The sequence below is a fragment of the Colobus angolensis genome, unplaced genomic scaffold, assembly GCF_000951035.1.
Source record: "Colobus angolensis palliatus isolate OR3802 unplaced genomic scaffold, Cang.pa_1.0 Scaffold10, whole genome shotgun sequence".
Lineage (NCBI taxonomy): Eukaryota > Metazoa > Chordata > Mammalia > Primates > Cercopithecidae > Colobus > Colobus angolensis.
Genome location: NW_012110919.1, coordinates 6187467 through 6213234, shown reverse-complemented (window position 1 = coordinate 6213234; position 25768 = coordinate 6187467). Strand labels below are relative to the sequence as shown.

The window sequence follows — 25768 nt, the reverse complement described above, 5'->3', positions numbered from 1 at the left end:
GTTTTTGCTAGAATAGAAAATTACACACTATTCTTCAAAAACTGAAAAACTTTTATACACCACATGCCTGTGGGGTTATGTCGATGGTTTCACTGCTGGCTGTTATGATTGAATACAAATATAATGTACTCTGAAGTCGCCTTCAGAAACTTTTTGAAGGGGGTCTACTTAAAATTGGGTTCCATCTTTTATGATGAAAAACTCACGAAAGAAAATTCCTCTTTGATCGACAAACTGAATTCATAAAACATGAAATTTTGCCTATATATCCTGATATCATCTGTTCATCCAATGATATTTGTATTAGTTTTGGAAATAAAGGTAGAAAGTGGATACAGTCACAGATTTATAAGAACTTATTTTATCAACAAGACAGAAGTCACAAAAAAAGTATAACATTATACGTACCTTAATTTCTCTTTCTTAAAGTAGTAGACTTGATTTTTTAGAATAGGTTTAGATTTTCAGAAAAACTGAGCATATAGAACAGAGTTCTCATATTACTCCCGCGTAAATACACACAGTTTCCCCTATTATTAACATTTTACATTCACGATATATTACAATTAATAAGCAATACTGATACACTGTTAACTAAGTTTATAGGTGTTTAGATTTTCCTTAGTTTTTGCCTAATGGCTTTTTTTTTATCCCAGGATGCCATCCAGGATACCTTCCTGCATTGAGTTGACATGTCTCCTTAGGCTTCTCTTGGCTAGGACAGTTTCTCAGACTTTCCTTGTTTTTGATGACCTTGACAGCTGTGTGAGGAGTACTGGCCAAGTATATTGTAGGCTGCCCCACTATTGGACTTGGTCTGATGTTTTTCTCATGAACGTGGGCAAATCCCTTTATCTCTTAATATCTCCTTCCAGACTTAGGAATAATAGATAAAAGATCAGCAGCATTTGCAACAGGTAGGCTATTAAAAGAGTAATACTTGCCATAGATGCTTTCGTAGGACATCTAGTACCAGAAGTTTTTGTTTTGTTTAAGTACTTATTGAAGGCTGATTTTTATGGTGATATAAGAAGAAATGATGCTATATGTTACATAGTAAGGGGCAGTCATTTTAAGAACCATTTAAAGTTGGTAAAATCAGAAGTATTCCTGAAGGGGTTCAAATGCCATACCATTTTTTTAATTGAATTTATATGTTCGCATTTCAAGATTGAAAGAAAATGATGAAAAAGTTGAAAGATAAACCTAAAGGAAGAAACTAGTTTCCTTTTTTTTTTTTTTTCTTGAGATGGAGTCTCGCTCTGTCTCCCAGGCCAAAGTGCAGTGGTGTAGTCTCAGCTCACTGCAACCTCTGCCTCCAGGGTTGAAGTGATTCTCCTGCCTCAGCCTCCCAAGTAGCTGGGATTACAGGCACCCACCACCACACTTGGCTAATTTTTTGTATTTTTAGTAGAAACAGGGTTTCACCACATTGGCCAGGCTGGTCTTGAACTCCTGACCTTAGGTGGTCTGCCTGCCTCGGCCTCCCAAAGTGCTGGGATTACAGGTGTGAGCCACCGCACCCGGCCTTTTTTTGTTTTTTAAAGAAGAAACTAGTTTCCTTTGCCAGTATCTTATTAGCTGTACCTAGTGATGAGCTTTTTAAGTCCATACCTTTGTATAGCAACCACATCTGCATGATTATAATTACCTCAAGGAAATTTATTTATAGCCCCTTTTCTATTTAAAAGGTTTAGAGTTATCTCTTTATGCTATTACAAGCTTATTTTTGTCACATCATTCCACGTGGAAAGGTTCTGAGCTCTTCATAGAGTACAAAGTTTAAAAATAACTTGTGAAAAAGAAAGCAACAAAGCAAGACCAACTGAATGTTCTTTAATTTTTTAATAGAATGAGTGCTACTGAGTAACAACAGGTTTTTGTTTTGTTTTGTTTTGTTTTTTTAGCTCCTAACAGATAATTCTTCTCCAGACCAGGGACCAAATAAGGTTTTTGATCTTTGCGTAGTGTGTGGAGACAAAGCATCAGGTAACATTAAGAATAACCTCCTGAAAATGAAAAAAGAAAAAAAAATAACCTCCTATATGTGTCGTGTTGTTGAAATAACTACCACACTACCATGTTTCTTCTACTTAAACTATGTCACTTTTATGGTTCATCTTTGTAGCCTATAAAATTTAACTAATTTTTTCCCGAAGTTCTTTTTTTGTGATAGTCTCACTGTTGCTCCGGCTGGAATGCAGTGGCGTGATCTCAGCTCACTGTATCCTCTGCCTCCTGGATTCAAGCAGTTCTCCTGCCTCGGCCTCCCAAGTAGCTAGGGCTACAGGTGTGTGCCAGCACGCACGGCTTATTTTTGTATTTTTATTAGAGATGGGGTTTCACCATGTTGGCCAGGCTCATCTCAAACTCCTGACCTCAGGTGATCCACCCTCCCCTCCTTGGCCTCCCAAAGTGCTGGGATTACAGGTATAAGCCACCATGCCTGGTTCCAAAGCTCTTTATTCACTTATATTTTTTTTACTTCAGTGCAGTTTAATTTGATTTGTAATGAAATAAAATGCATATTTCACTTTTGAAAGTGAACATGTAAAAAAAAATTTTTTTTTTTTTTGAGATGGAGTCTTGCTATGTTGTCCTGATTGGAATGCAGTGGCGCAATCTTGGCTCACTGCAACCTCTCCCTCCTGGGTTCAAGCAATTTTCCTGCCTTGACCTTCTGGGTAGCTGGGACAACAGGTGCGTGCCACCACGCCCGGCTAATTTTTGTATTTTTAGTAGAGATGGGCTTTCACCATGTTGGCCAGACTGGTCTCGAACTCCTGACCTCAAGTGATCCACCTGTCATGGCCTCCCAAAGTGCTTGGATTACAGGCATGAACCACCATGCCCGGCTGTAGAAAAATGTTTTAATGTGAAAACTAGAAATTTTGGCCAAGGAATCATTTAAAAATGATGACTTCTGATCTTTACTAATATATTACATTAGGCCTGGTGAGATGGCTCATGCCTGTAATCCCAGCACTTTGGGAGTGGAGGCAGGAGGATCGCTTGAGGCCAGGAGTTCAAGACTAGCCTGGGCAAGATGGCAAGACTGTCTCTACAAAAAAAAAAATAACAAAACTGGTCAGGTGTGGTGGCACAAGCCTGTAGTTCCAGCTACTTGGGGATATCACTTGAGTCCAGTAGTTCGAGACTGCAGTGAACTGTGATTGCACCATTGCACTTCAGCCTGGGCCACAGAGTGAGATCCTGTCTCTAAAAAAATTACAATAAATAAATAAAAATAACTTCTAAAAATGTTTTTTATGTCAGAAGCTCAAAAATCAGTTTCACCTCATGTTGTTTAAAGGGAAGAAATTGGCTTATTTCATGTCTGTTCTGAAATAATGTGACTTTTATGTTTTCTTAAACATTTTATCTCTAGGACGTCATTATGGAGCAGTAACTTGTGAAGGCTGCAAAGGATTTTTTAAAAGAAGCATCCGAAAAAATTTAGTATATTCATGTCGAGGATCAAAGGATTGTATTATTAATAAGCACCACCGAAACCGCTGTCAATACTGCAGGTTACAGAGATGTATTGCGTTTGGAATGAAGCAAGACTGTATGTATTAGCTTTTAAGGAGAAAATACTTTTTAAAGATTCCAGCAAACTAGAAGAGTACTGAAATTAACAAATTAAAATAGGTCAAATATGTATACTTTTTAGTTTACAGTTTTCCAACTAAAAATATAAGAATACAGACATATATATGTATTTTTTATTTTTTCAACTAATATTTATTGAATACCTGTGTAAAAAGCACGTATTTGTAGTTTGGCAGAAAGTTTAACTAGCTTAAGATACCAGTTTACTTTTTGATTAAACTACTAAAAGGTGATTAGTAAGATAATGACAATACCTAGCATTGATTGAGCTCGCACTATGCTAGACACTGCGCTTAGCGTATGTATTAACTTATTCTCACAGCAATTCTCTGCAGTAGATACTAGGTTACCCATTTTACATTTGGGTAAACAGGTTGAGAAACCTGCTCAAGGTCATACAACTAATATAAGTGGCATAAGCTGGCTTTGAATCCTGGCAGTTTAACAACCTTACTGTACTATCTCCTAAGTGTTATGAGATAAAATTCTTACAAATATTATGTATTATATTTTAGAAAGGAAGACCAAGTAGTTGAATTACTTCTCAAAAATCTCTTGCCCTTAGTTAATAAAAGATCTACCTTAGGCCTTTTTGTTCCTTTCAGTATTTTTTCAATGGATTAAATTTCACTTAATTTTTTTTAAAGCTCTCATATAGATAGGTAAGTGACTACTAACTTTAGTTCTTTCTTCTTGATGGTGAACTTTTAAAAAAGAGTTCCTTTTCATTTTTATCACAGGAATGGGGGAGCAGGGAGAGAAAAAAGAATGCGAGATGCAAATTGGTTAGTTTTACTAATCTAAAGCAACTTTGTTGAACTCGCACATAATTTCTAAAGATTGATGGTTATCTTTGGAGTTTAGTATGGTAGCCATGTCTCCTATTAGCAGCATTTAGCTTACCTACAGCTTACATTTATAATTGTCTGTAAATCCTATATTGTGATATAATAGTTTAACACATTTTTGTAGCTGTCCAATGTGAAAGAAAACCCATTGAAGTATCACGAGAAAAATCTTCCAACTGTGCTGCTTCAACAGAAAAAATCTATATCCGAAAGGATCTTCGTAGCCCATTAACTGCAACTCCAACTTTTGTAACAGATAGTGAAACTACAAGGTAAAGTAAAACAGACACTGAGTAGCTGGTCATTTTGCTTTTCTTCCCAATGAAACTCAGGCCAAAATGTGTGCTTATTTGTTACAGGTCAACAGGACTTTTAGATTCAGGAATGTTCGTGAATATTCATCCATCTGGAGTAAAAACTGAGTCAACTGTGCTGATGACATCAGATAAGGTGTGTTTAGTACAATTTAAAGCTTAGATATTTTTAAGCATTTTAAAATGGTTTCCTAATCGCGCCCTTTGCTTTGGTAAATTGCTTTGTTCTTAAATATTCCACATTACAAGTTGCCTTTTTTTTTTTTTTTTTTTTTAACGTAAATTAGAAATGTTCAGCCGGGCACGGTGGCTCACACCTGTAATCCCAGCACTTTGGGAGGCCAAGGCACGTGGATCGCTTGAGGTCAGGAGTTCAAGACCAGCCTGACTAACATGGAGAAACCCCGTCTCCACTAAAAATAGAAAAATTAACTGGGTGTGGTGGCACATGCCTGTAATCCCAGCTGCTCGGGAGGCTGAGGCAGGAGAATCGCTTGAACCTGGTAGGTGGAGGTTGCAGTGAGCCAAGATGGCACCACTGCACTCCAGCCTGGGCAACAAGAGTGAAATTCTGTCTCAAAAAAAACAAAAAAACAAAAAATCAGAAATGTTCCTAATTACACTAGGATGATTATCACTTCAACACGAAAGCAACAAACACATACTCTTCCCTCATCTTGAAATACAAGTCCTCAGTAAAAGACATTTATAGTTTAAAATTCTTAATATTTCTTTTAGGTTCCCTTAGAGATTTGTTAGTGCCAAAATACATGGTTTTTTTTTTTTTAGTGCCAAAATACTTAACATATTTAAATATTTCAGGTAAAAGGAAATTCTTAGCTCACCTCCATCAAAATACTTACTTGAGTCAAGAGTAGGAATAGGACTTTAAGAGCTCTCCTATCATGTATCCAAGTCATCAGTTCTCTTAGAGACTGGAGCAGCTCTATGTTAGACCAAGGGTCTAAAGGAAAAACAGTTTATTTAAATTGAACATGAAGAATTTCTGTATTTTTGTCAGAAGCCCTTTGGGAGAACAAGAAGCAAAAATTTCTCCTGAAAACTCATATCTGAAAACAGATTTTAGGAAGCCTACGATCAGGGTTTCTCTCAGCCTATGATCTGGGTTTTTTATTTGTTTGTTTTTTAAAAGGGTCCCCTCTGTCACCCAAGCTGGGGGTGCGGTGGTGGCACAGTAATGGCTTGCCACAGCCTCATCCTCTCAGGCTCCAGTGATCCTCTCACCTTAGCCTCCCAAGAAGCTAGGGCTGCAGGCACATGCCACTGTGCCTGGCTCATTTTTCCTATTTTTGTAGAGACCAAGTCTCATTGTGTTACCCAGCTGGTCTCGAACTCCTGGGCTCAAGTGATCCTCCCACCTCGGCCTTCCACATTGCTGGGGTTATGTGCATGAGCCACTCTGCCTAGCCAGGATCTGATTTTATATAACTTACAAGATTATTTGTCCTACTTATGCAAGATTCGTTATATATTTGTCACTTGATGCTTTAAGGTACTCTAAATACTTAGGCTCCAAAATCCAATTTCATCTACCACTTACTAGCTGTATAACATTAGGCAAGTTATTTGACCTGTTAGTGCCTCACTTTCTCATCTGTAAAATAAGAGTAATAAGAGTATCTATCTTACAGATTGGGCTTTAGCATGTAATTGCTAGGTGAGGCAGTGGCCTCTTGCCATATATTTTGGAAAACTTCACTTAGCCCTGTCTACATGATTCAAGGTTAGAATGATAATTGGTTTTATTGACACACTAACTCCTTCAGGAAAGGAAGGGAACTAGATTTCGTTGACAGACTACTCTGCTCAGACACTGTGCTCTCTTGTATATCTCTGTATGAAATTGTTAGGACAACCTTATGGTAAGCTTCTCTGACAAATGGCCCCAAAACTCTGAAGTCACAAGATGAAAGTTTTTTATGTTGACTAAGAATCTTTAGGGGCAAAAACTTAAGAATCCAGTTAGATGTGTTGCTAGAGAGAAGAGAATATATAAGCTAAGTTTTAGGTGAAAAAAGCATTTAAAAATTGTAACTAATGTACTTTTTATTCAAATACAAGAAAACTTCTTGGGGCAGTGCTTAACATTGTGGGCTTTTCTGGGCACAGTGGCTCAAGCCTGTATCCCAGCAACTCGGGAGTCTGAAGTTGAAGAGCTCCTTGAGGTTAGGAATTTGAGACCAACCTGGGAAACATAGCGAGACTCTGTCTCTAAAAACAAAAAAACTTATCCAGACATGGTGGTACATACCTGTAGTCCCAGCTATTTGGGAGGCTGAGGCAGAGGATTACTTGAGCCTAGGAGTTCAAGGCTGCAGTGAGCTATGATCATGCCCCAGTACTCCAGTCTAGGCAATAGAGTGTCTCTAAAAAAAAAAAAAAGCATAGACTTTTGCAGTCAGCCAGTCCCACTTCTACTATTTGGGTCATTCTTCTGGTTGGCGATAGAGGAATGATGATTTCTATTTCACAGGGTTGTTATGGAGGTTAAATAAAATGCATGTATGGGTATTAATTATGTAAGAACCTAACTGGTAGGGTTTTCAGTAAATGATTTTTGGACCATAGATTAATTTAGGGGGGGCACAAAAATTGTTTTATTCTACTGATTCACCAAAATAAATCTCACAGAAACTGAATAATTGTTATAATAAATGAAACATCATGGGAACATATGTGTTATTTTAGGATTAAGAACACCAAGAAGGGCCGGGCACGGTGGCTCACGCCTGTAATCCCAGCACTTTGGGAGGCCAAGGCGGGTGTATCACGAGGTCAGGAGATCAAGACCATCCTGGCTAACACAGTGAAACCCCGTCTCCACTAAAAATGGAAAAAATTAGCCGGGCGTGGTGGCAGGCACCTGTAGTCCCGGCTACTCAGGAGGCTGAGGCAGGAGAATGGCGTGAACCCGGGAGGCAGAGCTTGCAGTGAGCCGAGATAGCGCCACTGCACTCCAGCCTGGGTGACAGAGCAAGACTCCGTCTCAAAGAAAACCAAAAAAACAAAAAACAAAACAAAAAAAACACCAAAAAGAAAAACCATGAAGAAAGTATTAATCAAAACGATACCATTAAGGGATCGGCCCAGTAGGCCATAAAAGGCAAGTTAAAAGGCTTTTCATTAGATTGGTAATAAATTTAAATAAAATAAAGCATCAAATATATGAAAATCTATGAATTAAAAATTATACTCAGAAAAACTCATCTATCACAATTAGAAATTGCTAGGATATCAACTTCTTGCTCTGAAAATTGATAACTAAGTAAACGTACTTACCTGCCTTTCCTGTACAAATTATATTTCTGAGGTTGTGAAGGAGCTGAGCAAGAATTCTTTTTTATAAAGGAATTGTAGTTAATGCACAAATAATATATATATTTTCAACAAACATTAAAAAATGAAGACAAGCCAGGCATGGTGGCTCATGTCTATAATCCCAGCACTTTGGGATTCTGTGGCAGGTAGATCACTTGAGCCCAGGAGTTTGAGACCAGCCTGGGCAACATGATGAAACCCCATCTCTACAAAAAATAAAAAAATTAGCTGGAGTGCGCCTGTAGTGAGGAGGCTGGGAGGATCACTTGAACCCAGGAGTTGGAGGTTGCAGTGAGCTGAGATCACACCACTGCACTCCAGCCTGGGCGACAGAGTGGGACTCTGTCTCAAAAAAAAGACAAATCGAAAGATCAGTATCTTACCTATATAGAGAGTTTTCAACCTCAGTAACGAAAAAGTGAAGAGAATAATGCGTAACTGATCTATTTCTTTTAATGTTTTGTGTTTAACACAGTGCCTTTTAACACATTTAATTAACACAGTGTCTGGCAAAAGTTGGCATCTTAGGAAGTCTGTTCAACAATTCATTTGCCCTTTTTCCCCCCTTCACTAGTATTCTTTATATTCTATACAAGTTTATAGTTTGTATAGTAAGTTTTAGAAATTGTACTCAGGAGGCTGAGGCAGGGAGGATCACTTGAGGCCAGGAGTTCAAGACCAGCCTGGGCAACACAGCAAGACTCCTTCTCTAAAAATGAAAAAACGAGCCAGGCATAGCAGTGCACACCTGCAGTCTCAGCTGCTCAGGAGGCTGAGGCAGGAGGATCACGTGAGCCCAGAAATTTGAGGATGCAGTGAGCTATGGTTGTGCCACTGTACTCCAGTCTGAGTGACAAAGGGAGACTTTGTCTCTTAAAAAAAAAAAAAAGTAACATATACGGCTGGGCGCGGTGGCTCACGCCTGTAATCCCAGCACTTTGGGAGGCCGAGGCGGGCAGATCACGAAGTCAGGAAATCGAGACCAAATTAGCCAACATGGTGAATTCCCATCTCTGCTAAAATACAAAAAATTAGCTGGGCGTGGTTGCATGTGCCTGTAATCCCAGCTACTTGGGAGGCTGAGGCAGGGGAATCGCTTGAACACAGGAGGCAGAAGTTGCAGTGAGCCGAGATCATGCCACTGCACTCCAGCCTGGTGACAGAGCGAGACTCCGTCTCAAAATATATATATATACATATGTATAAACATTTCTTAAGAAATATACCTGATGTTTTTAAACTTGTATTTTCCTCAAGAAATTTCTGAAAGCTCAGAGCCCTTTAACTTTCCAGGTTTCATTTATCATGCTGTTCTTTTTTCTTGGCATATCATAATCTATAATTGAATATTTCAGATTGAAAAAAATACTGATACCAATTCACAGAATTTTAATACCCTTCTTTTTAAAGGCTGAATCATGTCAGGGAGATTTAAGTACATTGGCCAATGTGGTTACATCATTAGCGAATCTTGGAAAAACTAAAGATCTTTCTCAAAATAGTAATGAAATGTCTATGATTGAAAGCTTAAGCAATGATGATACCTCTTTGTGTGAATTTCAAGAAATGCAGACCAACGGTGATGTTTCAAGGTAAAGTCTCTTTTGATTATCAATGTCCTTTTGTTTACATGCCTTTCAGTATTTCTTAAAATATTTTTATGTTAAATGATAGTTATAAAAGTTTCAGAAAACAAATACAGGTTGATTATCCCTTATCTCAAATGCTTTGTTCAGACCAGAAACATTTCAGATTTCAGATTTTGGAGTGTTTGCATTACTCTGGGTACCATGCAGGCCTTTCTGACCTTTTCAAAAATATCTTTACACCACAAAGAAGAGAATATGCAAAAATCCACAGTGAGTAATGCACATAGATTTGGCTCCTTACGGGGAATCAGGGGAACCTGCCATTGGCATATCTGGCCTGTAGTGGGCGTGCTTGCTTGGGGGAATCTGGGCGTGTGCAGAAAAGATTTATCTCAGCTGGGAGGGTCTTTTTTCCCTTTTGGACAGGGAATAAACTGTTATACACCTGCATTTTGACTGCAGCCCATCATGAGAAGTCAGGTGTGAAATTTCCACTTGTGGCATCATGTTGATGCTCAAAAAGTTTCTGATTTTAGAGCATTTTGGATTTTAGTATTAGGAATCCTTAACCTACATTTCTATTTTCACTTAGAAAAATTAAGGCATAGTAAGTTTTAACTGAAAACCTGCATTCAGTATGACAAGTTATATTCTAAATGACAAAATCAATAAATGAGTATTAGAAGATTAAACATGTAGTCTTAAAACTTAGGAATTTTCTTCTTCTAAAGAGGAAGATGTGTATGGAGAGTGAAACATTTGTCATTCTCAGCAATCATGTTGATCCTACTCCTCAATTTCTAGTGATGAAAATTAATGTAAAAGATTTAGTTTAATCAACTACAGTTTTAAGTTACACTTGAAGAAAGTAGTATCAGAATTCTGTTTTTTATTCTGTAAATACTAATGCTTAGGATATAGAAACAATTTATTCAGGCTTTTCCTACACTGAGTTTATCATTTAAAATATGAATAAGCTGAACACATTAGTGCATAGGAGGCTGAGGTGGGCAGATCACTTCAGCCTGGGATTTTGAGTCAAACAGCAACTAGACCCCATCTCTAAAGGAAAAAAAAGATATGATAAAAATACACTGAATTGGCCAAGCGTGCTGGCTCACACCTGTAATCCTACCACTTTGGGAGGCCAAGGTGGGTGGATCAGCTGAGTTCAGGAGTTTGAGACCATCCTGGCCAACATGGTGAAACTCCAGCTCTACTAAAAATGAAAAAAATTAGCTGGGTGTGGTGGTGCATGCCTGTAATCCCAGCTACTTGGGAGACTGAGGCAGGAGAATCGCTTGAACCCCAGAGGTGGAGGTTGCAGTGAGCTAAGATCATGCCACTATACTCTAGCCTGGGCAACAGAGTGAGACTCTTTCTCAAACAACAAAATATATATATTGAATAAACTACATTTAAGAGTCACAATAAGTAGTACTTGGTTGAATATGAGATTTCAAGGAACTCTAGGAGGCCTATTGAAAAATATGGGGAACTATTTTGAGTAATTATTTAGTAACATTAGTTTGTTGTTATTCTAATATCAAGTTGTTACAGTTTAGATTTAGCTATGTGACCACACATTTTAAAATACTCTCTGCCCAGGTGCAGTAGCTCATGCCTGTAATCTCAGCACTTTGGGGGGCTCAGGTGGCAGGATTGCTTGAGTCCAGGAGTTGGAGACCAGCCTGGGCAACATAGTGAGGCACAGTTTCTACAGATAATTTAAAAGTTAGCTGAGCATGGTGGTGCGCACATGTAGTCCCAGCTACTTGGGAGGTTGAAGTGGAAGGATCACTTTCTTGAACCCAGGAGTTCAGGATTACAGTGAGCCATGATCATGCCACTGCACTCCAGCCTGGCTGACAGAGGGAGAACGTGTTTCAAAAATAAACATGCGTAAAGCAAAATGTTTTCTGAATTTTTAAATAAAATTTAAGACCTATTGTACTGTGCATAATAAAGTAAACATAAGTTCTTTTCCTTGTTCTAAGTAACTTTTGTATACAAAATAAATAGACTGATAGTCTTGTAGTATCAAAAATACAATGTTTTTTAAAAATAATTCATTAACAAGAATTTTGTTTAATTGAGACAGGGTCTTGCTGTGTCAACCAGGCTGGCGTACAGTGGTGTGATCATAGCTCACTGCAGCCCTGCCCTCCTGGGCTCAAGCGATAAAAATACATAACTTTTAAAAGCATATTATTGTATGAAAATATGAAGATGTTTCTCCCCCTTAATTATACAACATTTTAAAAAGAGACTTTGGGCCAGGCGTGTGGCTCATGCCTGTAATCCCAGCACTTTGGAAGGCTGAGGCAGACATATCACTTGAGTTCTAGACCAGCCTGACCAGTTTTTTTAGGCTTAAATCTTAATTCTAGAATCCTATGTAGAATTGTTATTTTATTGTGGTGTTTGGTCAAGCTCACAGCTTCTGGTGTCTTCATACAGGGCATTTGACACTCTTGCAAAAGCATTGAATCCAGGAGAGAGCACAGCCTGCCAGAGCTCAGTAGCAGGCATGGAAGGAAGTGTACACCTAATCACTGGAGATTCAAGCATAAATTACACCGAAAAAGAGGGACCACTTCTCAGCGATTCACATGTAGCTTTCAGGGTATTTCTATATGTTTTTTTTAACTTGCATGTTGTATTGCTTGATTTTGATCTACCTTTCAAAAATCAAAGTATGTTTGTTGTGCTTTTGAAGTCAGAAATATCCCTGATAGAATTTCAAAACAGCAGCTAAAACATACTCATCTGGGCCAGGCACAGTGGCTCACACCTGTAATCCCACCACTTTGGGAGGCCCAGGTGGGCAGATCATCTGAGGTCAGGAGTTCGAGACCAGCCTGACCAACATGGAGAAACCCTGTTGCTACTGAAAATACAAAAGTAGCCATGCGTGGTGGTGCATGCCTGTAATCCCAGCTACTCCGGAGGCTGAGGCAGGAGAATTGGTTGAACCTGGGAGGCAGAGGTTGCAGTGAACTGAGATCACGCCATTGCACTCCAGCCTGGGCAACAAGAGCGAAACTCTGTCTCGAAAAAAAAAAAAAAAAAACAGAAAAAATACTCATCTGCATATAGAAACAAAAATTTTTTAGGCTTTTCTCTTCTGTTGATTATCAAGATACTGAGTAAGCTGGGCATGTTAGTGTGCATCTATGCAGGAGGCTAAAGCCTTATGTAGCTAAGTAATGGCTTAATAAAGCATCCTGTTAAGTCAGTTATAATAGCAGTTATTGGGTTTAAATCTATAAAAGTTAGCTTTTATAACTTTTCAGCACATTTTATTAAACTTTTAAGTATTGGCATTCATGATGTGTTGAATGGACTGCTTTTGTTCAATGCCTAGCTACTACTATATTGTAAATCAATAAGACTGAGATAGTTTGTTCTTACCGTAGTAATTACAGAGAACTCCATTTGTTATGTATCACCTTAATTAGCTGGCTTCCAGCATTATTATAAGATACCAATTGGCCAGGTGCAGCTGCTCTCACCTGTCATCCCAGTACTTTGGGAGGCTGAGGCCAGAGGATTGCATGAGCCCAGGAGTTGGAGACCAGCCTGGGCAACATGCCAAGACCTCATCTCTATTATAAATAAAAATTACATAATAAATTAAAATTTAAAAAGATACACATTTAATATATTTTAACTTTTAGTTGTTAAGTTACACTTTTTAGCCATTTTGGAGAAGGTACATTTATAATTTATTTTGTTCCCGTAAATAATTGTGGGTTTTGCCATTACTTTTAAGGCTGCAATTACTTTTTCACCAACCTAATTTTTTATGACAGAAACAATACATGCAGAATACTAGATGTAATACATGGAGAAGACTAGAAAATCACTTTCTACCCTTTGATTTGTCATTCAAATAATGCTTGGACAGAGTTATAGCCATGCTCACTGTGGAGACCCTACATTAAGATCCTTGTTTTGACTCCTCCATTTTAACTACTCAGCCATGGATACTCTTAGCAAGATGTATGCAAAGGGATTGAATGCATATAGATTTCACTTAGCAATATATAGCAGTCCTGGAATACCTGAGGGTGACTGTTCATTTTACTATAGATTATAAAATTCCATGGATTTTTTTAAGGAGAATATGTACAGCTATCAAATATGTGTATCAGTAGAAATTATGAGTGCAAAGTAATGTTTGTATTTAAAAATTTGACTTGGTAGAAATAGCCGCAGAGAAACTCTTTGGCTTAAAATAGTGTAATTTGATGTAGTCAATAAAATACATCAGTGAAGCCAATTTTTATGTAAAATTTTACCAAAGATAATTTACATGGAAAAAATTAGAAATGTTTTTTTCTACACTCTACAGGAAAATTTTTTATGAATGCTATAAGAAAAAGTAATTGGAATAATATTCTTAAAAATTGTAAGATTTATGGACAAGGGTGGAGCAAGGCAAAAGTTGATTTTTTCCCATTGTTCTTTCTTATTCTAGATAAAAGACATTCTTTTGTTTTCTTAGGTTTATGTTCTGCGTTGGATTTAAATGGGAGGAAGGAAGAAATGACACAGGTGTAGGAACAGGACCCACTATGAGGGAAAAGGACAGAGTGCTCTTTAGAAAGTAGGGGTAGTTTACCTGTTTATTGTTGATGTTGGTCCTCAAAGTTTTTGATTCCTTGAAATGTTTTGGGAGAGAAGAATTTGGCAAATTACAACTTTTTTTCTTTCTAGGATTGGCTTTTGTCATTCCGTCTTTGTCTTCCTAAGTATCCTCACAGTCAGTACTATAAATTTTCTTACTCTCCTGAAAAGGACCGCTTCACCTTTCTCGGAGTCTTACTTACAGCCTTGTGAAGTCAAATGTTTTACTTTTCAGTGATTTTGCTGCTTAGCTCCTAGAGTCTGGTAATTTCATGGTTCTCACATTGAAGTTTTCTGGTCATGGGTTTCAAGACCCTACATCTGTAATCAAACAACTCAATCCTCTCTTACTTGCTGAGCTGAGTAGCATTTTGTTCCTCTGTTGCATTTCTATGTACACTGTAGTTTGCAGCATATTTTCACGTACACTCTTTCCTTTGGGCCTCACCACATATGTTGAGGTTAGAATTTTTAATTTTTTTTTTCTTTCTTTTTGAGATGGCTTCTCACTCTCACCCAGGCTGGAGTGCAGTGATCACAGCTCACTGCAGCCTTGACCTCCTGGGCTCAAGGGATCCTCCTGCTGCAGCCTTTCATGTTGCTGAGACCATAGGCATGTGCTACCACACCCAGCTAATTTAAAAAATTTTTTTTGTACAGATGGGATCTCACTTTGTTGCCCAGGCTTGTCTCATATTCCTGGCCTCAGGCGATCCTCTCACCTCAGCCTCCCAAAGTGCTGGGATTACAAGCATGACCCACCATACCTGGCAGGGTTAGAATTTTTATTCTCATTTGATGGATGAAGAAAGAGATGCAGAGATTTTTAGTGTCTTGTTCAAAGCAATCTTGGTAGTAAGGAGAAATAGTCTAATAATGAAACTTGAAGTTTGATTTTGAAAAATCAAGGGCAATAGTAATATTTAAGATTTTTATTGGCCAGGCGTGGTGGCTCATGCCTGTAATCCTAGCACTTTGGGAGGCCTACGCGGGCAGATCACCTGAGGTCAGGAGTTCGAGACCAGCCTGGCCAACATGACGAAACCCCGTATTTACTAAAAATACAAAAATTAGCCAGGCGTAGTGGCGCATGCTTATAACCCCAGCTACTCAGGAGGCTGAGGCAGAAGAATTGCTTGAACCCGGGAGGCGGAGGTTGCAGTGAGCCAAGATTGCATCGCTACATTCCAGCCTAAGTGACAGAACGAGACTCCATCTTTAAAAAAAAAAAAAAAGAAAGAAAAAGATTTTTATTAAGCTTCATAATTTTTGGTATGATTTCATGTACTTTGTTTCACTTGATTCTTAAAATCTCCTTAGAAGAATAATCATGGTAGATCATATTCCCATTTTAGAAATTGTATATATACAACAGAAATGAGGTGGTTTTGGAAATTGCATATACTTATTTCTAAAATTTTATTATCTTCATATTAGAATCAGTCTTTCTGGTCACCCATGTTTGCAACTTTAGAGGAAGCTATTCTCCCTAAGCCTCACTCCTCTCATTCCATAACTGAGTTTTAACCATTCTATTGCTTGAATTTTCTCCCTTTTCATTTCCTTCACCGTATTTTAGCCCTTTTAAAATTCCTTTCTTGATTTGTTACCCTAATATATTTGCTTCCAGTCTTTCTTTTCCATCTTGTCCTGTGTGCTGGTACCAGCGTTACATTTGTTAAATATCAAATTATGTCACTCCGCTACTTACCATCCTTCAGTAGCTTCCCATTGCCCATGTTATGAAATTAAGTCTAGTCCCTATAACTTGACCTTTTAGGGCCCTCCATGTTCTGACCCAGCTGCCCACCATTTTTCACACATGCCATTAGCTTTCTTAGCCCTTTCTATAGCTCATTCAGTTTTTATTTTATTCTTCCACTGAGACAGTAGCACTTACTGCTTCCCAGTGAACTCTAAGTAAATAGTTACTGAATAAATATGTAATCTAGGGTCATACTGGTAATTAGGCGAAGTGATTAACAAAAAGTCAGGAGCAGAATCCAGATCTCCTGACTCAAATGATTTTTTTATATTTGTGTGGAGATGGGGTTTCACTGTGTTGCCCAGGCTGTCTCAAACTCCTGGCCACAAGCAATGATCTTCCCACCTCAGCTTCCCAAAGTGCTGGGATTATAGGCCTGAGCCACTGTGCTTGTGCTCAGCCTCCAAGGATTTTTTTTTTTTTTTTTTTGAGACCAGCTCTGTAGCCCGGGCTGGAGTGCAGTGGCGTGATCTCGACTCACTGCAGCCTCTGCCTCCCAAACTCAAGCCATCCTCCCACCTCAGCCTCCTGAGTAGCTGGGACTACAGGCATGCACTACCACTCCCAGCTGATCTTTGTATTTTTTTTTTTTTTAATACAGATGAGGTTTCATCATGTTGCCCATGCTGGGCTCTATGTTACTCACGAGCTCCAATGATCCGCCCACCTCGGCCTCCCAAAGTGCTGGGATTATAAGCTTAAACCATCACACCCAGCCATGCAGTGATTTTTCAAAAGCTATGTCAGCCGGGTGCCGTGGCTCACACCTGTAATCCCAGCACTTTGGGAGGCTGAGACGGGTGGATCACAAGGTCAGGAGTTCAAGACCTGACCAACATGGTGAAACCCCGTCTCTACTAAAAATACAAAAAAAAAAAAAATTGGCTGGGCGTGGTGGCGGGCACCTGTATTCCCAGCTACTCAGGAGGCTCAGGCAGGAGAATCGCTTGAACCCGGGAGGCGGAGGTTTCAGTGAGCCAAGGTAGCACCACTGCACTCCAGCCTGGGTGACAGAGTGAGACTCCATCTCCAAAAAAAAAAAAAAAAGCTATATCATGCAGGCTATTACAAGATTTTAGTACAGAAACTGCTAGAAAGATATGTAGAGGCATCTAATAACTTGTAAAATAGATTGGTCAGGTTTAGTTCTTGTCAATGCTCTTTAAAAATTCGGCTCAATATATTGAACTTTTCTAATTTGAAAAATGTGTATAATTCGATTTATAAACCTAAAGATCTGCAGGCATTTTGGGGAAGCTCACTCTCTCTATATATAGGAATAAAACTTTGTCTTTTCAGTCTCAAAGACTTGTTAAATGGACTATTGTTTCTTCAGCCAGCATTAGCTTTCTGATTCAGAATACCAGAGTTTTATTGAGCATATAAAACAGATAGATTATGAAACATTTTCTCTCTATAAGTTAACTCAACATGGTGTGTGTAGTAATATTTTAAATAATGAGTCCCTTTAGTGTGTGTTGTAAACTATTTTCATTTTATGATTAAAGCAGCAGAAAGTTTTCAGAGTTACCACCACTGTTGTGTAAAGCAAAACCATTATATCCAGTGTTTACACATTACAAGTACTAATATTTAAGTGCAATTTTAAACTATTTTGCAAAGGATTTTTGTTTTGTTTTGTTTTGTTTTTTGAGACAGAGTCTTGCTCTGTCTCCCAGGCTGGAGTACAGTGGCATAATCTTGGCTCAGTGCAACCTCCACCCCCTGGGTTCCACCTATTCTCGGCACTTCAGCCTCCCGAGTAGCTGGGATTACAGGCGCACACCGCCATGCCCGGCTAATTTTTTGTATTTTTAGTAGAGATCTGGTTTTACCTTGTTGGCAGGCTGGTCTTGAACTCCTGACCTCAAGTGATCTGCCTACCCTGGTCTCCCAAAGTGCTGGGATTACAGACCTGAGCCACCATGCCCAGCCCTACAAAGGACTTTTTTGTTGTTGTTTTGCATCTTAGTTGCCCCTTCCCCCAAAACTAGTAATTTTTGGTAACTCCCTTAGTTTTTCAGACTTTCTTTTTACTCACCTTGGGTAATTCTGAAAAAATATGATATATTGTGTTTTTTAAGATGTGGTCTTGCTCTGTCAACCAGGCTGGGGTTCAGTGGCACAATCCTGGCTCACTGCAGCTGCTACCTCCTGGGCTCAAGGGATCCTTCTGCCTCAGTCTGCTAAGTAACTGGGATTATAGGTACACACCACCATGCCCAGCTAATTTTTTTATTTTTAGAGATGAGGTCTCACTGTGTTTCCCAGGTTGGTCTCAAAATTCCTAGGTTTAAGCAGCTTTTCCACCTCAGCCTCCCGAGCTGCTGGGATACAGGTGTGAGCCATCACACCTGGCTAAATTTTTAATTTCTTTTTTTTTTTTTTTTTTGTAGATATGGGTCTTGTTATGTTGCCCAGGCTGGTCTTGAACTACTGGCTTCAAGCAATCTTCTCACCTTGGCCTCCCAAAGTGCTGGAATTACAGGCACGAGCCACTGCGCCCAGCCAAGAATTGTCTTAAATAATTGTATTTTAACTTACTGCTGTGATAAACCTTTCTCAGACATTCCTAAATATGTAAAAAATTTTCTTCTCACTTGCAGAATTTCAACTATTAATTGTCCTTTTCTTTTATTACTTGGTACTAAAATAGGTAAACCATTCTTGGCTAATAATGAACAAAGGCAGGGTTTTTTTTTACATTTTTATCTAACTTTTCTTTGTTTCAAACCTCAAGCCTAAATTTTAGATAGAAGATACCTTTGAGGGGCCAGGTGGGGTGGCTCACACCTGTAATCCCAGCACTGTAGGAGGCCGAGGCAAGCTGATCACCTGAGGTCAGGAGTCTGAGACAGCCTGGCCAACATGGTAAAACCCTGTTTCTACTAAAAATACAAAAAAATTAGCTGGGTTGGTGGCACACGCCTGTAGTCCCAGCTACTGGGGAGGCTGAGAAAAGACATTCACTTGAACCCTGGCAGACAGCTGAGATCACACCACTGCACTCCAGCCTGGGTGACAGAGCGAGACTCCATCTCAAGAAAAAAAAAAGAGATACCTTTGAGAATCTGATGAAAGCTATAATAGTCATTCCCTAGAAAAATGAATGTGGGCACATCTACCTACCCCACCCAGAGGTAGCCACTGTTAACTATGTGACATGTTTCCTTCTGTACCTTTTAGGTATACATAAATATGTGCTCTTTAACATAAATTGGGTCATCTATTTAATACATACTGTTTTACAGTTTTTTCTACTTGGATGTCTGTGAGATTTTTTGTATGCCATTACATCTCAGTTTATCTTTACATAATTTTAATGCCCACATATGTTCTATAACATGGATTACTCTTTTCTCTAGAGATAGAAATGTGGGTTGTTGTCAGCATTTAATTTCATTGTTAGATGTAGAGCTGCAATGGACGTCCTTACACATGCTTTTTTGTGCATGTATGCAAGTATTTTGCTGGAACAGATTTAGAAGTGGTACTGCATGTACTTTAACAATTTTGGTAGATATTACCCCATGCTCGGTAGTGTGTACCCAGTTTTCTGTATCCTCACTATACTTGATACTATTGATCATTACAGTAATTACAAAGTCGAAAAATTTTCAACAGTGGTCAGACATTTTAAAGAACTGGATCAGCAATATAAACTGACCACTTGCTAGTAGTATGTCCACAGGCATACCTGTAATTTTTAAAATATATTTTTTTTAATTTAGTGCCAGTTTGGGTTTTTTGGGGTTTTTGTTTGTTTGTTTGTTTTGAGATGGAGTCTCACTCTGTCACCCAGGCTGGAGTGCAGTGGCATGATCTCAGCTCACTGCAACCTCCACCTGCCTGGTTCAAGTGATTCCCCTGCCTCAGCCTCCCGGGTAGCTGGGAGTACTCACCGCACATGGCTAAATTTTTTTTGGTATCTTAGTAAAGATGAGGTTTCAACATGTTGGCCAGGATGATCTCGATCTCTCGACATCATGATCCACCCACCTCCGCCTCCTAAAGTGCTGGGATTACAGGCACGAGCCACCATGCCCGGCCTGCCAGTTTTTTTAATAGGGAGGTTTCACACAGAATGTGCTCTTTGAAAAACTGAAAGAGCTGGCAGTGCTGAGCCCACAATTCCATATGTTTTCACTGCACTGAATTCAATTCACAGCTGTACCCTTTATCCAGGAATAAATATGCTCTTCCCAGTTGGTACAAGCAAGCCTGTTGCACTCCTTACTCTCCTGGTCTTGTAAGCATTTTAATTTGTTAACCCCTTACCCTAAATGAAAGAAACATTTAGCGGACAGGATTTTTCCTTAAACTGAATTTGCTGTATGCTATCATTAATAGAGAGAAAGAAGGAAAAGAAACACATTGTTAGACCAAGACAGGAAGTAACATAACCAGATAGTATCATAGTTGATATTTTGAGATTCTGCTTGTCTGAATATTGGCGTGTCACAAACTATGGGCTACTTATTCTAAGCCCTGTTAGCTGTAAATTCTAGTGACTTGGATTATTTAAGATTAGCTTTTTTCATGAATATATTAGCTCTCATTTGATGTGTTATGTTTACATTCAGCTTTTTCAAAGAAATGATAATTTAGAACTTTTCAGTCATAAGATAATTTACCTAAATCCCTGTTCATACTAGCTCACCATGCCTTCTCCTATGCCTGAGTACCTGAATGTGCACTACATTGGGGAGTCTGCCTCCAGACTGCTGTTCTTATCAATGCACTGGGCACTTTCGATTCCTTCTTTCCAGGCGCTAGGGTGAGTGTTTTGAAATCTTGACTATAAATGTGATTTTGCAGCACAAATGTACATTAAACAAAACTTTTATTTTGGGAAGATTTACATTAAAGGATAAAACAGTATAACATTATAGCTTCAAGTTGGGTCATTCATATGACAAATCATGGCAGCTAACTAGTATTTTCTTTGTATTTATGTGGAAGAGTATCCATATTTTGTAGTTTGACTAAGTTAAGAATTTGGATGGAACAGAATCAGTAGAATTGATAGATTATGGCTAGCATTTGTAACAGGCCTTTCATTGGCTCATAGAGAGACTGTAAACTGCCCTAGGTTCTTGTTTTTCTCTCATCACTACTATTTCAGTGTTCATCCCAGGCATGTTACCAAAGAGCTGAATTTTGCCTACAGTGGTTATGTTAAAAGTATAATTGTTTTCCAATCATGTGGTTCAAAGAAAAAAAAAGAAAATGTAAACCCCCATAGTACCACTACAGTGACTTAGAGGGTTAGTCTTCCCACTCAAGAGTACATCTGAAGCTGGGCATGGTAACTAACACCTGTAATCCCAGCATTTTGGGGGGTCAAGGCAGGAGGATGGCTTGAGGCCAGGAGTTTAAGACCAGCTTGGGCAACAGAGCAAGACCCTGTCTCTACAAAAAACAAAATGTTTTAATTAGCTGGGCATGTTGATACACACTAGTAGTTCCAGCTACTCTAGAGGCTAAGGGGGGCCAATCACTTGAGCCCAGAAGTTCAAGGCTGAAGTAAGCCATTATCACATGGCTTACTGCACTCCAGCATGGGACGGAGCTAGACCCTGTCTCTTAAAAAGAAAAAAAAGAATGTATCTATATTCTGTTCTGAAGAAATCAGATGAGATAGAAAATGGCCTACTGTAAGAAACTCAAGCTTTACCTAAATACTCTGTTCTGAAGAAATCAGATGAGATAGAAAATGGCCTACTGTAAGAAACTCAACAACAAAAAAAACTTTAAGGCCGGGCACGGTGGCTCAAGCCTGTAATCCCAGCACTTTGGGAGGCCGAGACAGGCAGATCACAAGGTCAGGAGATCGAGACCATCCTGGCTAACACGGTGAAACACCATCTCTACTAAAAAATACAAAAAACTGGGCGCAGTGGCTCAAGCCTGTAATCCCAGCACTTTTGGAGGCCGAGACGGGCGGATCACGAGGTCAGGAGATCGAGACCATCCTGGCTAACACGGTGAAACCCCATCTCTACTAAAAAATACAAAAAACTAGCCGGGTGAGGTGGCAGGCACCTGTAGTCCCAGCTACTCGGGAGGCTGAGGCAGGAGAATGGCGTAAACCCGGGAGGCAGAGCTTGCAGTGAGCTGAGATCCGGCCACTGCACTCCAGCCTGGGCGACAGAGCGAGACTCCATCTCAAAAAAAAAAAAAAGAAAAAAGAAACTCAAGCTTTACCTAAAGTTTGCCAAATTTATTTAAATTGTTTTAAAATAACTGGTGTGTTTAAAGGCAAAACAATGGAAAAAGTTAAGCCCATAGTTAGAAAGTTTTTATTCAACTCCTAGGACCCTACTCACCAGTATGATTTTGTAGACAATTCGCTTTCACATCCTGTATACCTGTTCTTCTGTTTACCAAGTAGGAATAATAATTGCTCACCCCTTATCCTTAGAGACTATTTTGAATATAACAAACATGTGAACATGATTGTAAAAGGCATACAGATAACTGAATAAAGGTATATTTAACATTTATAATTTGGTTTATTAATCAGCATTATACTATGCATTAAATCGTGCTCAAGATACTATAGTTACATAGACTAAAAGCTTGATTTAGAATGGTTAACCTTTAAAATGATGGTCAGTCCTTTTTTAACATTCAACTTTCAGAATTCCTCTAGTTTTGTGGGGGTTTTTTTGTTTAAGAGATGAGTTCTTCCTCTGTCATTGAGACTGATCTGGAACTCCTGGGCTCAAGCGATCCTCCTGCTTTAGCCTCCCATACAGGCGTGCACCACCTCGCCCAATGTTCAGTGTGTTTGTTTGTAGAAAAAAGATAATGTAAATTTGCATATTGGCAATTGATTTGTTTATTTAGTTGGGAGTCTTTTTCTCTACTTTGTAATTACTGAAATGATCAATAGTATCAAGTATAGTGAGGATACAGAAAACCAAGTACACACTACCGAGGGTGAGGTAATCTGTAGAACAATTAGTCTATTATCTACTAAAATTTTTAAAACAAGTACTTATACTGGAGTGCAGTAGCATGATCTTGGCTCACTGCAATCTCCACCTCTCAGGTTCAAGCAATTCTTATGCCTCAGCCTCCTGAGTAGCTGGGACTACAGTTGTGCACCACCAAGCCCAGATAATTTTTGTATTTTTAGTAGAGATAGGATTTCGCCATGTTGGCCAGGCAGGTCTCAAACTTCTGACCTCAAGTGATCTGCTCACTTCAGCCTCCCAAAGTGCTGGGGTTACAGGTGTGAGCCACTGTGCCTGGCCAGCAATTAATTAATTTTAAAATATTAAGTGTAGTTCACTCATCTTGTAACTCACATTCATACGTCTAAAAAGTAACCTGGTGACATTTTTCATAATAAGCTATCAGTTATAATAAAACAACAACAGGGAGGAATTTTGGGGAGTGGTTTGAACTCGTTGAAATATTTACACCACCATTGATCTTAAGTACTTCTATTAAATTGAGTATAATTATCCTATGGAAATAACGCAGATGTTGAAGAAACCAAAAATAAGGCCTCAGGAAGTGTCTGTTTATGAAATAAGTCATTTTTATAGTGGTAGCCACATTTTCCTGTGATCTGTATTGAGAATCAGTTTCAATGTAACAACCACAAGATTCTTTGTAATTAGAATAACTTGATCTAGCAATCAAGGCCATTATGCAAACTCTTATATTTTATCTCTGTCTAGATGATTCATAGATCTTATTCATGTGTTGACTTAATCATATGGATATAATGATGGAAAAATTCTGTTATATGGAAATAAAAGCTATTCTAAAAGTAGAAACTGGCATTAGGTTGCATTTTTATCTAAAAATATAAAAGTTGGTGACAAAGTTCTAATTTTACAGAGAGAAACAGATAAGCAACATTAATCATTTTCCGAAATCAAGATTGTTTTGATCACTTACTTTAATTCAAGACAACAGTAACTTAAATAATTTTACTCAACAGGGCATGGTTAGCAGCTTTGTATTTTACAAGACTTCTGTATTTTACAAAGGTATTGATTTTCAGTATACAGTTAGTACTATTTATATTTTACAAGGCTTCTGTATTTTACAAAGGTATTGCTTTTCTGTTTTAAGATTTGTAGTTTCAGTACTTAGAGTAATTCAGTTGTGGTTTTACGTTTTCCCTGCAAAATTTAGGTTAAGTGACTATATGAATAGTGGTAGATTCCACTGCGGGGTAGTGGAGAGTACTTGTTATGATTTGCCTGGAGTAAGTATGGCAACAATCATCTCTACCTAGATTCTTACAATATAACCAAGAGCTCCAAGCCACCACCATTTACCACAGGAGACTTTATTTATTGAATAATATAATCAGTAGCCTTCCATTAAATGCTAAGCCAGAAAGCTGAATCTTTTAAATTACCACTGAAACATAATATAATGTTTCCTGTAACTTTGTGGTTTTGAAACCTGTAATTTTTTGGGTTCATTGCCATATCACTGATACTTTTCCCTGAGGACTGGTGCCTTCAGTATTACCAGATATAAGTGGCTCAAAAATTATATTCCTTTATGAAAGTAAATAGTATAAACAATTATATAACCTCTAATTGTGAGTCCTATATATGTATTTTAATGAATATTAACAATGTAGGCCAGGCGCAGTGGCTCATACCTATTACCTTAGCACTTCGGGAGGCCAAAGCAGGCGGATCACTTGAGGCCAGGAATTCAAGACCAGCCTGGACAACATGGCAAAACCCTGTCTCTACTAAAAACTCAAAAATTAGCCGGGCATGGTGGCAGCCGCCTGTAATCCCAGCTACGCAGGAGGCTGAGGCAGGAGAATCACTTGAATCCAGGAGATGGAGGTTGTAGTGAGCTGAGATCATGCCACTGCACTCCAGCCTGGGTGACAGAGGGAGACTCCACCTCAAAAAAAAAAACAAAAAAGTAAACCCACAATATAGTGTAGTAGTTAGAGAAAAATACCTGTACCTATTTGTAAAAGAAATTAATATATTTAGTGTTTTGCAAGTTAATGCTTTTTTAAAAACTAGAGATGGAGGTCTCACTATGTAGTCCAGGCTGACCTCGAACCCCTTGCCTCAAGCGATTCTCCTAACTCAGCTTCCCAAAGTACTGGGATTACAGGCATGAACCATCATATCCGGCCTTTTTTTTTTTAATCTCAACACTTGGGTTGCTTTCTAGATGCCTTAGTGATAACCTTAACTACAGTCTCTACTCAGCTCTTTTTGCTTCTTAAAGGAAAGATGTTTTGAACATAAAGTACAACAGTCATTTATTTTCCTAACAGGAAAAACTGGTAGCAAGCATGCCCTTAACGTCCCAAAATATTAATGTTAAATGGAGGAGTCTCTACTGAGAAATTTGACTTTTGCATTTTACTTGCTAAATTGTGTAAGGAGGTATAAAGGAGCAGAAAGATTCAAATTCTGTTTTTATGCATCTGCTGGCTTTTGTGTCTTTGGACCAAGTAACCTAAATGAGGCTCAGTGTCTGTAAATTAGGAGCAGAAATATGCTTGATTATGAACTACATCACATAGGTGAGATAATGAATGTAAATGTATCTAAGCCATTGCCTACTGCTAAGTAGTAATAAAAGGTCATTTTTCTTCATTCTCTTAAAGACCATCTTTTTAGAGTAGCCTTGCTGTTTTTCTTTCCTAACATAATTGAA

The 25768-nt window shown here is 38.6% G+C and overlaps 1 protein-coding gene across 4 annotated transcripts in view; it reads left to right on the top strand.

Moving 5' to 3' along the window:
- Positions 1-25768, top strand: part of NR2C1 (nuclear receptor subfamily 2, group C, member 1) — a 53884-nt gene that overhangs the window by 13485 nt on the left and 14631 nt on the right. For all 4 annotated transcript variants that reach the window (XM_011934016.1, XM_011934021.1, XM_011934037.1 and 1 more), the window contains exons 4-10: positions 1908-1989; positions 3389-3568; positions 4585-4732; positions 4820-4910; positions 9524-9705; positions 12163-12328; positions 20755-20876. In XM_011934016.1, the coding sequence (XP_011789406.1) occupies positions 1908-1989; positions 3389-3568; positions 4585-4732; positions 4820-4910; positions 9524-9705; positions 12163-12328; positions 20755-20876 (971 nt within the window). The remainder of the gene's footprint in view (positions 1-1907; positions 1990-3388; positions 3569-4584; positions 4733-4819; positions 4911-9523; positions 9706-12162; positions 12329-20754; positions 20877-25768) is intronic.